General features: G+C 45.0%; 1 protein-coding gene across 7 annotated transcripts in view; it reads left to right on the top strand.

Moving 5' to 3' along the window:
• The window catches only part of MSRA (methionine sulfoxide reductase A), a 219,238-nt gene that overhangs the window by 145,783 nt on the left and 56,038 nt on the right, over positions 1–17,417 (top strand). For all 7 annotated transcript variants that reach the window (XM_053383776.1, XM_053383775.1, XM_053383777.1 and 4 more), the window contains one exon: positions 3,614–3,720. In XM_053383776.1, coding sequence (XP_053239751.1) covers positions 3,614–3,720 — 107 coding nt within the window. The remainder of the gene's footprint in view (positions 1–3,613; positions 3,721–17,417) is intronic.

Below are 17,417 nucleotides of genomic sequence, written 5' to 3'. Positions count from 1 at the left end.
GCAAGTCTTTACAGACCCAGCTACTCCTCAAGATCAATAGAGTGGGTCCAGCTTGTAATTCCTTTCGTATGTGGAATGAGGTCAGTGGGGAAGTGGAGCAGGGCTTTTCCATCAGATGCACCACCCCTTTGGGCTCAGATATACCGTATTGTTCGCTCCATAAAACGCACCTGACCATAAGACGCATCTAGTTTTTAGAGGAGGAAAAAAAGAGAGAAAATATTCTGAACGAAACAGTGTATGTATGATTTTTGTGGTTCATGCTGTGGCCACAGACATGTGATTTGACGGTGAGTTTGGGGTAGCCCAATGCAAAAATCATGAGAACCCATGTGGATCCGTGCTTTTTAACCACATTTTTGTGTCATTGTGGCCCCACGCAACAGTGGATGTGTGTGTGTTTTTGGTGCAGGCTGTAGCAATGGACATGCTATGTAATCTGATGACTCAATGTAAAAATCCTGAGGATCCATGGGCTTTTACCTCCCCATTCTCAGGCAGCCTCCTTTATCACTAGTGTCCCTTATCTTGCTCCCCAACTGCTTACCAATCAGTTGCTTCCTTTCAACACTCCCTTCCCTCGTTTGCATTAGTGTCTTTTCCTTAGCTGGAGCAGTTTTTTTGCTCCTCCTTTTCTTCTAATTTCTCTCCTTATTGCTTTAGTCTTCCTGTCTCCTTTCCTTGCAAGTTTGTTCTTTAACTCCCCCCTCCCAGGCAGCCTCCTTTATCTCTAGTGTCCCTTATCTTGCTCCCGATCTCTTGCTGATCAGTGGCTTTGTTTCTACACCCACTTCCCTCTTTCAAAAAAAGGAGCATGAACTGCTTTTCGCCCCTGGGCAATTCAGCTCCAGGGACCACGCATTCGCTTCATAAGGCGCGCAGACATTTACCCTTACTTTTTAGGAAGAAAAAGGTGCGTCTTATGGAGCGAAAAATATGGTATATGGGGATGGTTAAGTGACAGCTGAGTTTTGATTTATATTAGAAGCAGATACGACTTTTCTATGTAGGTGAGGATTTGGTTCTGAAGTTTCAGTAGTGATATGCAGCGTTTGAAATGCACCTGGTGGATTTTGCAACAGGCTATCAGTCACTTGTGACCAAGTGAAGATGCCCAGATGCCAGGATAGTGCCTGAAGTCTCCACCACCTGGAGGTGCCTGCCTGGGGATCCTTGGATCGGGACTGTTTTCACACAGCAGCAACACATCCTGCAGAATTCTACCCCTGATATTTTATCTGCACAATCGGAACGAATTTCAGGAACCCAAAAGTTGTATTGAAAAATGCGACTTTCAAACCGCCTGGCCAAAAATGGAAAATAGACCTTCCATTTTGGCGACTGTGATACAAATCTAAGGTTGCTCCGGATTTGCTGATTAAGGCATCACTGGGGGGAGTTAAGGCTTCCAGGTGGAATTTTAAGGTGACACATCTCACACAGGCAGCGTAGTGCTTGCCTGGGTTGACTTTCTTCTCAACAAAGAAAGGATTATCAGGATCGGTCATTCTACACTATTGTTTCCTAAATTGAATTTCTTGCCTCATTTGTTGCTTATTGAGATTTCCACAAGCAATAGTTGCCAGGGGGAGTTGATAGTAAGCACCAGTGCTGCTTTGAAGAAGAAGAAAAGGTTTTTTTAAAAGGCCACATTGATTGCAGGCGGAGATGAAACAGCGTATAGGGGGGAGGTTCAAAAAGTATCTACATAGTGCTTAGAGAATAACTTGCACCTAAATATTAGTAAGACAAAGGAGATGGTGTTGGACTTCTGGAGGAAGAGAGGGGAACCTTCCTGTTGTATATCGGGGGGCTGTGTGGGGAGAGTCTCCTCCTTTAAATTCCTGGGAGTTTACCTTAGTGAAGACCTCACTTGGAAAATCAACATAACTCAGGCGGTCAGAAAGGCCCAATAGAGACTCCATTTCCTCAGGGTTTTGCGAAAGAATAATGTTAAACAACAACTGATGAACTCCTTTTACTGGTCCACAATAGAAAGTGTCCTTTCATATTGTATCACAATGTGGTATGCTAGCCTGACAGCCACGGACAGAAAGTCTCTACGAAGGTTGGTGAATACAGCACAGGATATCATGGGCTGTCCCCTGAGCCCACTAGATGACATCGCAAGGGATCATTGCCTTAGGAGAGTGAGAAAAATTCTCAGGGACGATTCACACCCCGGCCAGCACCTCTTTAATCTTCTACCCTCGGGCAGGAGATACAGAAGTATAATCAGCCATACCAACAGGCTAAAAAATAGCTTCTATCCGTGGGCTGTTAGGCTGTTGAACGAAAAATAACATAGCAAAATTGACTTGCAAGGTGGAGTGTTTGATAAGAGATTGAGTGTTTGGAGGGGAGGGAGGCTCGTTTAATTTCATTGTACACAGGTTGTACAATGACAATAAAGGTATTATTATTATTATTATTATTATTATTATTATTATTATTATTTTCTCTTGAAAATAAATGGTGCACTTATATGAAACAGCAGCAATAAATGGGGCACTTACATGAAACGTGCATTGCCTCACAGGGTGGCAAAATCTCCCTCTTCCCCTGGCCTGCCTTTTTTTGCAGTCCAGCGGGCAAACTATTCCATTTCACAAGCAAGTCCAAACTGTTTGACAACGCAGCGCAGCAGTGGCGCAGTCCCAGAGTCATTTAGATAACCATGGGTGCAACACGCATGGGGTGGCTTGTATACGAGAGGCAAAGACGGTCTGTCCTGTTATGCCACCTTAAGGTGTGGTCTCATGCTCACTGCTTCTGCCATTATCCCTTGCCATTTGGCTCCTCCCTTACCTGAACTGTTTCCAGCAACCGCCATTCCACCTGGCTGCTTCAGAGGTGCCAGAAAGGCTGTCGTGTGTTGACCTGGCCGGGGCCAACTTCAGCTTGGCTTTTGCCACCCCCAAACTTCCTTTGTCAGTGGCCACTCCACCTTGTCTGACTGTGCGCCAACTCACAGCATAATGCCATCAATTTGGTGTGTGCATCCATACTTTCACTCAAGCTTCTCACGGTGGCATGCAGCCCTCTCTTAATCTTCAGCCCATTTCCCTCCAGTGACAAAGTAACAAATGAGCCTTAGGCTTCTATTGCCGTAGAGCCAGCACAGGGACCTCAATCCATTTAAAGCAGAGCAGGATTATAGGGGAAACTTTCCAGCTCCTATAAGGGTGCAGAACCGCCTCCTCCGATAAGCACTCCCCACTCATTAGAGAGTTTCTAAAGGCCTCTTTACAGTTGGATTCTTTGAGTGATTTTATGATACCCCCTTCTCTTTTTTTTTAAGCAGCCTCTTGATTTCAGTGAATTAAATGACAGCACATATTGCAATCACTCTCTTGATTTCTCTTAATGCCTTACAGCTGTACTTGGCTGCCAGTGATGTCACCAAGCCATAATATGCATTCACTTCTGGTTAAGCAAGAGGGAAATACTTGATAAAAATGACAACTGTGGGCGTACAACACGCAAAGGGCTTGTTTTTCTAAACCTGTGGCAGGACAACATTAACATTAGATTGATTGGTTATATTTTCACCCTCTGGGATGTAGAACTGAGCCACCCACACCTTCCTCTTCGTTTTCTTCTTTAATCTTAGGGATGAGGCAGGGGAATGATTTCGGCACACAGTATCGGTCTGCCATCTACACGTTTTCCCCAGAACAGATGGAGGCTGCTTTGAGATCCAAAGAAGATTACCAAAAGGTAAGGCTGAGCAAAACTTAACAGTGAGGGGGACTTTCAGATCCCCCACAAGCACCCGGCCTTTGGGGGAAAAAATCCATCATCAACTTTTTAGCCATCAGGCTGTACTTTGCTGCAAAGTTTCTCAGAGTTCTAAGTACCAGCGTGAGTTTTCCAGCCTTCCTGGAGACTAGCTCCCTGTTGGGTTTCCTGCCTGGCTATTAGTGCACTCACATGAGAGATCCTTTTGGCCTTGCTATACTTGTTTCATGGTGTCGCACCTAGCAGAAGAGAGAATTCATCACTCCGAACCGTGAACTCCATGCTGATGTTGCCATCGCTCCCTGTTGGAACATCTGGGGTTTGCATGACATTGGTTTATACCGTTGCAGCAGCTTCTTCTTCTGCATTTAAATCTGCCGGCATTATCCTTTTTTTCTTAACGCTTTTGGCAGTCATAGTCAAAAATAACTCAGCACCAGAGCAATGCTTTTCATATTCCTCCCCCGAGGGAGCCCTTTCCTTATCTGTTTACTTGCCACTGAGTCTATGCATTTCTCGAGGAACCTATGTCAGATTCAGAGTCCCATTCAGCAGTGCCCTTGCTGTTTACACAGGGCACTGGCCAAACCTCTTGGGCTTTACCATTGGTCCATGTCAACCCAAGCCTTCATTAATGATCTTTTCCCGGAGGAACCCCTGATAAGCTTCTAAGGAAGCCTAGAAAGAGTTTGAACAATGCACTAGAGAGAGATACTTCAACAGTATGTCAGTTCCCAGCTCTGTAGTCAGACATGGGCTTACATCAAGGAGGTTGTCTCCATAGTTTTTGTCTGGGGGTATCTTGGAAGGTTGCTGGGAATCACACTTGCTGGGAATCACAGGTGAGGAGAGTGCTGTTGTGCTCAGATCCAGCCTTCGGAAATCCCATAGGCGTCTGGTTGGCTGCTGCGAGAATAGGATGCTGAACCAGATGGGCCATTGGCCTGATCCTGCAGGCTCTTCTTAAGGTGTAAAGCCCTTAAGAGTGACTGACAATTGGTAAGTTGGCCACTTCCTTACATACTAAAGCACACAATAGCATCATCCTTGCACACCTGAGACCTTCTCCTGCAAAGCATATGCTCTACCTCTGACTTCTCACCCCCAAACATATTGGATTTGCTCTCTTTGTCAGCTGGCAACCATTGAAACTTGGGTTTACAGTATAGTTTTCCTCCCCAGAGGGCTGTGGGTAGTTCTAGTTATGTCGTTGGCATTCTTGCTCTAAGTGCTGTTATTTGATTTCAGTCCTGGAGAAAGTTGAAAGGACAACTCTTTCTTTCCTCACCTCCAGAAATTTGCCATGATGAATGCCAAACGGAGAGGGTGAGGATGGGTCGAGGGGGACAGGCCAGTGCAGTACCAGACCTATATATTTAGGATTGCTTGGCACAGATTGTCAGCTGTGTCCTGTGAAGGGTTAAGCAGATTTTAAGCTGGCAGGTTTGACTCTCTTCATTGCGTCCACAAGCTGAGGTTCAGTGTCCACAGCTCCCCTCCTGGTGTGCTCAGGCTGGAGCTGGCAGTCCTGTCATTGTCTGTCTGTTTTGGGCTGCCAACTTGGATGGATAAGTACTGGCCTGTGTCTGACTGATAGGAGGTCGGACGTGACCGCGCGACCACACAAGCATTGGCCCTCTAATCAGGGATGGCAGCCTGATTTGTGAGGGTCTCTATGCCTCTAGCCAGTCCTTTGCTTCCCTTTTCTCCTTACTGATAGGATACCTTTCCACAGGCAAAGGTTTTGGGTGGGGTGGGGGGTTGCGCATACGGGTACATTCAACACAGTCGCTCCCTACTTGCAGCCCAAGATGATACAGTCTCAAGAGAGACTGTACCCCATGCATATTTGACTTCCTTAAAGGAGGAGACTGAAGAGTCTTTTGATGAATTGAAAGAGGTGATGCTGTTCCAGACATACTCACCAGACTCTTTCTCAGTGTCTCTTTATCTCTGGAGTGGTTCATTTTACTACTTATTCCATGTCTACCTCGTTGTTCTCTTTTTCGCCTTACTCCAGGCTGTTCCCTTGCTTCCTCCCATGCTAATATTCTTGCATTTTAATCCGGCGGTTCCCCTTTCTTTACCATTTTTCCTGCTTATCAGCACAGATGTTTCTTGAAAGATCAAGTCAGTGGAATTATTCATAGGAAGTTTAAATGAAACATGTTTATCTGTTCTTGGGACAATATTGTCCTTAATTTAGGTAATGTGCAGTGTCTTCTGGAAAAAATGAGCCCTATCAGGGCTTCAGTACATATGGAATTGCAGCCTTAGATATTTAATATACAGTATGTTAAATAATCTTTCTGCAATCTCAGTGAATGAAGGGTGCAATTTAGTGTCGTTTAGCTGTAATTTCCAGCGAGCAACTTCCAGGGAAAGAGAGTCAGTTGCAGCAGAAAAAGAACCAAGAGGCTTGTGGCACATTAAAGGATAACCAGTATTATTATAGCATAAGATTTTGTGAACTAGAGACCGCTTTAGCAGATGTGGGTGTTAAGCAGCTGCTTAAGGCTTAAGTCATAAGGAGTGCCGGGGTGGGGATTTCTCTCACTGTCCTTCTGTGGTGCAACAAGCGCGCCCTGGAAAATCTGGGGCAGTTGCTTTTGTGTGTTCCTTATCTGAGTCAGTGGGGATAAGTAAATTGCCGATCAGCATGTTATACCTGCTTTTCTCAGTATTAGATGTTTTTGGCTGGGAAGGTGGGCTAGAGGAGCTTGCAAATATTCCTGCAGAGGCCATTGCCTGGATTCAGTGTGGTGTAGTGGTTAAGAGCGGTAGTTTCGTAATCTGGGGAACCAGGTTTGCATCTCTGCTCCTCCACATGCAGCTGCTGGGTGACCTTGGGCCAGTCACACTTCTTTGAAGTCTCTCAGCCTCACTCACCTCACAGAGTGTTTGTTGTGGGGGAGGAAGGGAAAGGAGAATGTTAGCCGCTTTGAGACTCCTGCAGGGGAGTGAAAGGCGGGATATCAAATCCAAATCCAGATTCAAGCCCGCAGCTGGTTCTGAACATGGGACACAAAGGGTGTCAGGCAGCAGTTCAGACTTTGTGACACTGTCCAGCTCCGGCTGAAGAAGAGAATTGCAGAGCCATACCATCAAGGAAGCCTCTAAAGAAACTTATTTTATTTTATTTATTGAAATATACTGTACATAAGCCACACTTCCATAAAGTATATCATAAACTTTACGACATGCAAAATAGAATGAAAGCAGTAAAGGCATACCTAAATAGGCTAAGGACTAGCCTGTTTCTGGTCTCGGTTGATTTCACACATGCTTTTTCATTCTGCTTTTTTCTTTTCTTTTAAAGTATGCAAGTTTGTATTTAGACGTTACTTGAATATATATGTTATCACAACATTTTGATTAAGGACTATTTTAGTTCAGTGCATTCATTTCTAAACATAAAGCACGTATTTCTTTTAATGCATTTGGGTACATTTTAGAGCTGAAATCTGTATCATAACATTTGGAGAAGAGCAAAATCCAAAGACAATTGTATTCCAGTCTGTGTGTTAGTCTGGAAGGTGTGAATTAGGTTAGTTTGCTTGAGCATGCAGATCAAACAAAATTCCCCTCTGTCCCTATGGTAGGCCAGGGTAGTTCAAGTAATCTCTGACCCCCTAGAAAGCCTTCTGATCTGCTCCATCCACCAACAGAATTGTAAGATCCATTGCAGCAGACCCCGTCCAGGGTCACCTGTTTCTCAGCAAGGCTCTTTTGCCTCTACTCTGACCAGTCACAGAAGGCACATGTCAATTGGGTGCAGAGCCCTACGGTCTCTTAGCCCAAGGGATGTCTCGGATAGGCTAGGTCTGGTTCTGGCATGTGTGGTAGTGTGCCAGGAATATCTGTGGGTTGCACTTCATGGCCCTGGACACTTGCGCGGTGTGCTCCAAAACCTATTTGCCTCGAATCCGCATTAATGGCATTAATATATTTGACTCTGCAGTTGTTGCTCAAGCTAAATAGCCCATTTATCTCTCTGTGCAACTGTCGGGCATCACCTGCCCTGTTTCTGTGTTGGTGTAATCATTTCTTACTATTGCAATTGTTTAATTATATCTTGTGTGATCATCTCTCTCCCCCTCCCCCCTCCTGCGCCCCTCCAAACTTGTCATTATCTCTTCCAAATGTGCAAATTGGTGTTAAGTATCAACTGCCACAGCAAATAAACATCCACATTATTCAATGGCATTTTATTGCAGCAAAGGGGAAAGCTGCTGTAATTGACTTGCCTGCTGTAAGATGTTGAAATTCAGAATTATGACCACGGGAGAACCTGGTTTATTTCATTGCCCTCTGGTGGCCTTGAGACATGACTGCAGCACAGTCAAAGGAAGCAGCTCACATTTACTCCTTCCTATACTGGCTGAAGTTGCCTTTTTCTCAGTAGCCAAATCAGTATGTGCCCCTTCCCTTACATTGGCTATTGTGTATTAGCGAGAGCCAATGCTTCTTACAGGATCAAGGCCCCACAGAGTGCAGAACTTGGTCAAAGCAGCAAAAATTGAGAGAGGAAGTCAGTTCAGAGCGGCAGGCCAGTGGGCCCCAGTAGAAATCCAAAATCCAGCCAGGTCTCAAATCCAGGAAAACAGTCCAGAGCAAGAGAAGGCAGGAACACAGAGTTCCTTATTACAGCTGGAGATCAACAGGGAGAAATGTAAAGTATTGCACTTGGGTAAAAAAAATGAGAGGCACAAATACAAGATGGGTGACACCTGGCTTGAGAGCAGTACATGTGAAAAGGATCTAGGAGTCTTGGTTGACCACAAACTTGACATGAGCCAACAGTGTGACGCGGCAGCTAAAAAAGCCAATGCAATTCTGGGCTGCATCAATAGGAGTATAGCATCTAGATCAAGGGAAGTAATAGTGCCACTGTATTCTGCTCTGGTCAGACCTCACCTGGAGTACTGTGTCCAGTTCTGGGCACCACAGTTCAAGAAGGACACTGACAAATTGGAACGTGTCCAGAGGAGGGCAACCAAAATGGTCAAAGGCCTGGAAACGATGCCTTATGAGGAACGGCTAAGGGAGCTGGGCATGTTTAGCCTGGAGAAGAGGAGGCTAAGGGGTGATATGATAGCCATGTTCAAATATATAAAAGGATGTCACATAGAGGAGGGAGAAAGGTTGTTTTCTGCTGCTCCAGAGAAGCGGACACGGAGCAATGGTTCCAAGTACAAGAAAGAAGATTCCACCTAAACATTAGGAAGAACTTCCTGACAGTAAGAGCTGTTCGACAGTGGAATTTGCTGCCAAGGAGTGTGGTGGAGTCTCCTTCTTTGGAGGTCTTTAAGCAGAGGCTTGACAACCATATGTCAGGAGTGCTCTGATGGTGTTTCCTGCTTGGCAGGGGGTTGGACTCGATGGCCCTTGTGGTCTCTTCCAACTCTATGATTCTATGATTCTAACTTGCCAGCAGAGGTGCTTTAAAAATGTAGGGCAGCTGGAAAGTTGTGAGTCCTGTACAGTAGGGCTGGTTCTGAGTACCAAAGTCAAACACTACCGAAACTGGCACACTCAAGCAAGATCAAGAATGTATCCTGACAATACTACTTGATCCACAGGAACCAGCAGAGGAAGAGCACAGGCACGCCATCCTTTTTCAAGGGCCTTTCCCAGCCGAAAACAACAAATTGCTTTTTAAACCTTGCTCTGCAAAAAGCAGCTCAGCACTGGGAATTACCCCAAACGGAGCCTAGTTAAAAACTGGATGTGTGCTTGGGTCTAGGATGCTCAGTTTCTGTCTGTTGCCCAAATGGATCCACTACTGTACCTGAGCTTCTGTGGGAATCTTTAATACGTTTCAACGCCTTCTCCCAACCCTTCTATCACAATTTTTGCAGGCTAGCACATACCCCTCCTCCCATCTGATGCACATGTCTGATGCTCTCAGCTCCCATTTTATGGCCTATAATGTATCCCCATTTGTTGTCTATTGGAAAGCAGGAACCAAGGAGAAAACACCTGTATGCTTTTTATAAAAGCTCAGCTGCTCATTAGTTTTACTCACAAATCCAGCACAGGGAACTAAACTTGTAGAGGGGTTGGTGATGAGGCCTGTACACTACGTTTGTCACATTAATAGTGGCTGAGACTGAAGGGCATATCTATAAATGTTTGAAAACATTTTGGCCATGGTGTATTAACTATAATGCAGAAGCATAAATTGAACAGTGAGTAGTGATGTTTATTTGGCTATTGAGTTAAAGTCACTCTTCCTTCTCTATCTTCAAGGGGAGAAAGCAGTTGCCTGGAGGTTTTTGTGAATTTATTTCCATCAATCAGTTAGTTCAGTGGTTCCCAATTAGCTAATTACCCAGGACCCCGTACTTATCAATAGCCAAGCCATGGACCCCTTTACTTTTGAATTTTTGTTTTGCATTTTTTAAAATTGATTTTCATATTATTTATTTATACATTCTTACAATATTAGTAACCTAAAGCTCTCAGGATTACCACTTCCCTCTACCCCTCTTCTGGTTTTCTTGTTTCCACACTAAAATATGTACACATTGATTTATATCAGCATACTGTTTATAACTACACATGGTTCTTTCTATAATCTCATATAGAATGCTCCATCAATTATACATTGTAAGGTTTATCTCAGACCTGCCAGTGTTCTTATACGTAAACAGTGTTTCTCAAGGTAAGTTATAAATTTCTTCCAGTCTTTTTGGAACGTCTGGTCGTCCTGCTCACAAATTCATCCTGTCAGCCTGGCTAATTCTGCGTACTCTACCATCTTTTTTGCCATTCCTCGATAGTCGGCAGATCTTGATGTTTCCATCCTTGAGCTATCAAAGCTCTGGCCGCTGTTGTCGCATACAGAGATAGATTTTCGTCTTTTGAAAATTTTGATAACTCTTTGGCAGTTATCTCTGCAAAGCAAGTTTTTGAACAAAATGTAGTGTAGCCCTAATAAGCAAAGGATTTTAGGTATACCTTGGTACCTCTGATTACGTACTTAATTCATTCTGGAGGTCCGTTCTTAACCTGAAACTGTTCTTAACCCGAAGCACCACTTTAGCTAATGGGGCCTGCTGCTGCCGCCGCGCCGCCGGAGCACAATTTCTGTTCGAATCCTGAAGCAAAGTTCTTAACCTGAAGCACTATTTCTGGGTTAGCGGAGTGTGTAACCCGAAGCGTATGTACCCCGAAGTACCACTGTACTAAAAAAACAGACTAGGACTGAGTGACAGTCTGGTTTTCAACATCGTGATATATCAGCAGCTAAACACCGCGATATTCTGATATATCACAGTGTCTGAAATTGGAGATCAGGCGTGGGAAGGAGCAGTCACAGAGATTGGATGGGTGGGGAGAGGAGAGGAAGTGGAGTCACCCCCACCGCATGGCTTGAGTGGGAAAGGATGGGGGGGGACGCATCAGCTGCTGTCAGCTGGACAGCCAGCGGTGGCAGCCCGCGAAAATGCATGTCCACTGTGGCTTCTTCTTTCCTGCTCTGCCTCGGTGCCGGGGGAGAGTAGTGCCACGATGCCTTGAAGTCAGAGCGATCAGCTGCTCTGATCTCAGATGAGCAGCGTTATCGGCTGAGATCATTGTGCAATATCGGCAGTGCCTGGAAATCGGCTGCTCTGTTTTCCCTCGCGCGGGGAGCGATACATTGCTGCATAGGTAACTGCAAACAGTTCTCGCAGTGTTATCACCACTACAGCCGTACCTTGGTTCTCGAACACCTTGCGACGCAAACGTTTTGGCTCCCGAACGCCGCAAACCTGGAAGTAAGTTTTCTGGTTTGCGAAGTTTTTTTTAGAAGCCGAACGTCCGACATGGCTTCTGCGGCTTCCAATTTGCAGGAAGCTCCTGCAGCCAATCGGAAGCCACGCCTTGGTTTTCGAACGTTTTCGGAAGTCAAATGGACTTCTGGAACAGATTCCATTTGAGAACCAAGGTATGACTGTATATTGAAAAATCGCGCAGCGCTAAAGCAGACCATAACATTTGTGATAAGGCAATGTGAAAATGACAAAAATATAGTTGCAGGGGAGTCAACGGAAGGGGCCTTGGATCCTCTTGGTGCATTCTGTGGACCTTCAAGAGTCCACGGACCCCTGATTGGGAACCACTGAGTTGGTTGACTAAAACCTCAGGGATTGATTGATAGTGAAAAATAAGTGTATTCTGTAGACGGCTACTGGGAAAATACTTACAGGCTTTTCAAAAATCTCTCAGATCTTCAGCTTCCGGGATTTCCCTCAAAACTCAAATTAACCAGCCTTTCGTGAATGGTGATTGTTGGGCCTGCAGCTAAGGATACAGCTAAAGATGTCAGATAGCATAGCTCACCTGGGCAGCTGGAACCCAGCCATTAATGCTCACCCTCAGCCTGTATCCACCCGAGTTCTGACACAATAATATTGACTTCCCTTACAGAGTTGAAAGGATTACTGGCGTTATACAAAGCTTGTTGTGTAGAGGGGAAAGCGGAATATAAATGTTCATGGTACTGCGTATAAAAATGTGGAATGTGTTCTGCGGTGTTAGTAGGATCTAACACCTGGTTTGCAAATATAGGTTTGTTTCTTAGTTTCAATTTATTGGTTTGTTCAAGACAGGTAGAGTGTTTTAACTGTGATGAGCTGATTACTCATTTCTCTAGATAGGTTTAGTTGAAGAATGGAATATAAGTATATCCCTGTTGCTGCTGTTGCTACTTTCAGACAGCGCCTTATTTACAAGTATAAAGTATGGAAGCTTACCTGAAACCCACACACGCCATCCTGAAAGGCCCATCTCCTTGCCCACTGGGCTGACTACACATATGGTCAAGGGACCTGTTTCTTCATTAGTATATTACATGTTCCAGGTGTGAGCCCTGTCCAGGCTGCAGGTATAGGAACTAAGCACTGGTCAGACCTGGTGCAAATGAAACTTCATAGACACTGTGCCTGAGGTGTGGCAGCAATGATTACCATTTGCTGTGTTCAGATAGCAGCTGTTCTTATTTGAGCAGCGACGACTGGTGCAGCTCCAGTATCACCACTTACAAAAATGATAAAAGTCTGAGTGATAACTTTGTTGGATGGGTAGTTAAATGTAGATTTGTTCAATTCTACAGGCATTTCAGGGGGTCTTTTCTTTGGGATTCCAGTGCAATGAATTCAGGGTACATGTATCATTAATTTCCTGTGCAAATCACTAGAGAGAGAAAAGAGATTCTCTGTGCAGGAGGGCATTCTTCCCCATCTTCCCAAAACATTGAATGCAGTGTGTGTGTGTGTGTGTGTGTGTGTACAGAATGCAGTGTGTGTGTGTGTGTGTGTGTACATGTGTACACGCATATACAGCGTCTGGGATCAACAACTTTGGCCACAAAAACTTGGCCAAAACCTGAACTTTTGTGTCCCGATTTCCCCTTTTTGAAATATGGCAACCCTAACATATATATAAAATATAACATGCTATATATATATATATATATATATATATATATATATATATATAGTGTGTTACAGTGGTACCTCTGGTTACGTACTTAATTTGTTCTGGAGGTCCATTCTTAACCTGAAACCGTTCTTAACCTGAAGCACCACTTTAGCTAATGGGGCCTCCTGCTACCGCTGCACAATTTCTGTTCTCATCCTGAAGCAAAGTTCTTAACCCGAGGTAATATTTCTGGGTTAGTGGAGTCTGTAGCCTGAAGCGTCTGTAACCCGAGGTACCACTGTATATATGTTATATGTGTGTGTGTGTGTGTGTGTGTGTGTATATATATATGGTGTGTTATATATGTGGTGTGTTTGTGTACAGTGGTGATGGCCTGGGACCCTTTAAAAAATGGAAATGGCCCAGCGTTGCACTTTAAAAAGGACTCACTCCCCCTGGTGGGAATGTATAATTCTGAGCGCGATCACCTGCCTCTCGGCCTCCTTCCTCGCCTCCTTGCTGCCCCCCCTTTCCGTGCAGCACATTCATCTTCTTTCACGTGACGCCTCGAATGTGCTACTGAGCTGCAGTGTGGTTGCCATAGCAGCCAGCCTGGGGAACGTGCCCATTGGCTACATCCTCAAAAGGAGGAAGAAAAGGCCCACCGTGTCAAGGGTTGCCTGCGCAGGGTGCCTGCCTGCCATTGTTTCCCATCAACCCTTCGCCCGGGACGCGTTAACAGGCAATGTCAAAGAAGGGCATCACCCAAGAGGTCACTTGAACGGCCAGCTGCGCACCCTGCCCGGCTCGTGCTGTCGAGAGCCCCCTCCCCTCCCCACCCGCCCTGGTCCCCTGCCGGTCAAGGCCATTATCTTGACCCTCGAGTGTGGGTGTCGCCAAAGGACAGTCGTCAAGCTGGGAAGTGCGAGAGCGCTGGGCTCCTTTTGTTTAACATCTCGCTGCGTTTCCTTTTGAACTGCTTGGGATTCAGATGCAGTTGCACGTGGGGGCCTTTCCTCCTGCCAGTTCAAACGGCGGAAATGCAGATGACAGGCCTCAGATATTATAATTAACTTCCATTTACAGCACAGCTGTCATCAGAATTGCTATGACAATTGAGGGACCGAGAGGGCCATTCTGCACCTGGACCAGATTTAATTTTAAACTCAGTTCTCCTTTGATCCGTGCCCTCTCTCTCTGCCTCCCTCCGTCTCTCACACATTCTGTTTAAAAATAAATGTTTCAGACTCCTAAGCACCAGCCTTAGTTTTCCAGCATGCAGGCGCGAAACTGCTCCAGCTTTTTCCAGCTCTGCTAAGCAGAGAGGGGAAAGCACTTTGTACATGCCCAGAGTCACGTTATCAATTCATAGCTGTATTAGCAGTGCCAAGAAATATAACACCTAGCTAATGTGACTTTTTAAAAAAATATAAGATGGTTTGTTTCAGGACAGTCAACTTCTTCAGCCTGTGAATTTGGAACTGCTCTGGTTGAGCCACAGTGCGTATGCCCGTGACGACGCTAATGTTTGCAATAGCGTTATGAAAACCTGAGGCTTATTTCTTTCCAGCTCAGCCCCTGGTCCCACGACCACAACACCAATTGCTGCAGTTGTGAGCAGATGCACATCTGAATATAGGGATCTGTTTGGCCCTTTTATTCTGATCCAGCAGGGCTCTTCTTATCATCCTAATTTGAAGCATTGCAGAGAGCTTTGCTGCAGTAGGAACATTATCACACGCCTAATGGTTTAGGTTTTTGTGTGGGTAATTTTTCATGTACAGATCTTTCCATACCATAGACCCCAGGAAAACAAATATCCCGTAATTTTGAAAAACATTACCTCATTACAAAGATTCCTTCCTTCCTTCCTTCCTTCCTTCCTTCCTTCCTTCCTTCCTTCCTTTCCGAACCATTGTCCCATCTATGTGTTCATCCCCACCTCTCCCCATATCAAATCTCTAGATGGATTTTTTTTTAAAGGCCTCTTCTGAGAGTACAAGCAGGGATCACTCTCAAACAGAAACCCTTTCTTTATCAGAAGTCAATGCCATTTTAAATTGGTTAAGTATTTCCAAAATTTCTGGGGAAAGGCCATTTTTGCAAGCATCAGACCTTAGCCATTTTAGTCACTGGCATACCTTGCTCAGGGGTCAGATTCTGCACCCCTTCCCTGTCACTGCAGATGCGCATAGTTACTTCTGATCAAGTCAGTTGGAAGAATCCTGGGTCCATGATACCCAGGCCAATCTTAAACAGCCCTCGAAGAATCCAACTTTTCTAGCTTGAAATAATACATTTGATTCTCTCTGCAGTGTATTTTTCCTCACCTTCCAAATTCAGGCCCCGGGAGACGAGCAAATCCATCCTCAATCCTCCTCTCCACAATAAAATCTACTAAGAGATAAACTGATTCTGAAGAACTTCAGCTGTATCTTATCTGACTTTGTTTTTTATTGGATTGTTTAGTTTAATGAGGCACTCTCTAGAATGATGAATGATTGGGAGTTCAGCTCCCATTTCCCTTGAGCACACAACAAATGATAAGAGCTGCATTAAGCATTAGTCTAAGTATGCTGCAGACTAGGTGCACCAGGGAAATGGAGCCCCAGTTGTAGCATAATTACCTTAGAGGACCTCTGTACGTGGACGGGGCCTACTTTGCTTTATGATCACGGTACCTGCTTCTCCGATGTATGGAAGCGAGAGCTGGACCATAAAGAAGGCTGATCGCCGAAGAATTGATGCTTTTGAATTCTGGTGCTGGAGGAGACTCTTGAGAGTCCCATGGACTGCAAGAAGATGAAACCTATCCATTCTGAAGGAAATCAGCCCTGAGTGCTCACTGGAAGGACAGATCCTGAAGCTGAGGCTCCAAGACTTTGGCCACCTCGTGAGAAGAGAAGACTCCCTGGAAAAGACCCTGATGTTGGGAAAGACAAGGAGAAGGGGACGACAGAGGACAAGATGGTGGGACAGTATTCTCGAAGCTACCAGCATGAGTTTGACCAAACTGCGGGAGGCAGTGGAAGACAGGAGTGCCTGGTGTGCTCTGGTCCATGGAGTCATGAAGAGTCGGACACGACTAAATGACTGAACAAAACCTGCTTCTCCCCTCCCCGCCAAAAGCTCATGGCTTCTTCCAGCTGTTGGTTAAATGGGGGCATCTCGCCTGCTTGCCAGGAGCAGAACTAACCTTTCTGAATGCCACCACACAACGCCAGGGGAGAGTGTTTTTGGCGCAATTTGGGCTGGCAAATCGGATGATGCATTTGATAGCTAGCTGCCCCCCATGGAACGACGGGAAGGCGGTTGACATGAGCAGGGTGCCCACGAATGCCTGCCTCGAGAGGTGCCTTAACCTCTCGTGAAACTTCTCATTTGCAACGTGCAAGTGTAACGCGAACCACAGGCTCTCTGCTTATTACTGACGTGGCCTTGTCGCTCAAGGAATCCCAGAGCTGCAAAGACCAACCACATTCTCGGCAATGGAAAGAGAAGAATCACATCCAACACTGGCAGATCGAGGGAGCTCTTTGTTTTCGTTTTTCCAAAAAAAAAATATTACTTTTTTTCCAAATATCTTAAACACAAGACAGCTTAACAATATTATTCTCCTTTAAATCTATATCTTATCCGAATTAACAAGAAACGTTACGAGTTTTATTTCAGTCCTGTGAGTGTCTTTATTTACGTACAGTTTTCTCTAAGTGTATACCATAAATTTGGACCATTCTTTTTGGAATTTCTCATCGTCCTGCTATCGGATTCTTCCAGTTAGCATTGCTATTTCCGCATACTCCAATACTTTCTGTTGCCGTTCTTCTGTTGTTGGAATATCCTGTTGTTTCCATCTCTGTGCGAAGAGTAGTCTTCCTGCTGTTGTGGCATACAGGAAGAATTTCTGATCTTCCTTTTTAATGTCCTCTCCAACCATTCCTAGCAAAAGTGCCTCCGTTTGGTTTTTTTTAATAAAAGGTGTACCTAAATAATAATAAAAATAAATAATAATAAATTTTATTTATATCCCGCCCTCCCCAGCCGAAGCTGGGCTCAGGGCAGCTAACAACAATAAAATAATACAACATTCTAAAATCATTTCATTATAAAATTAATTCAAATCAAATTGATGGCAACCATTGGGCTAGAGTTCTGTGAGGATTACAGAAGAAGGGGGTCAGGCTGTGCCTTGGTCAAAGGCCTGGTGGAACAGCTCTGTCTTGAAGGCCCTTCGGAAAGACGTCAAGTCCCACAGGGCCCTGGTCTCT

This window comes from Podarcis raffonei, chromosome 3, assembly GCF_027172205.1.
Source record: "Podarcis raffonei isolate rPodRaf1 chromosome 3, rPodRaf1.pri, whole genome shotgun sequence".
NCBI lineage: Eukaryota > Metazoa > Chordata > Lepidosauria > Squamata > Lacertidae > Podarcis > Podarcis raffonei.
Note: the sequence above shows the minus strand (reverse complement) of the source record. Positions and strands in the feature narration are given on the sequence as shown.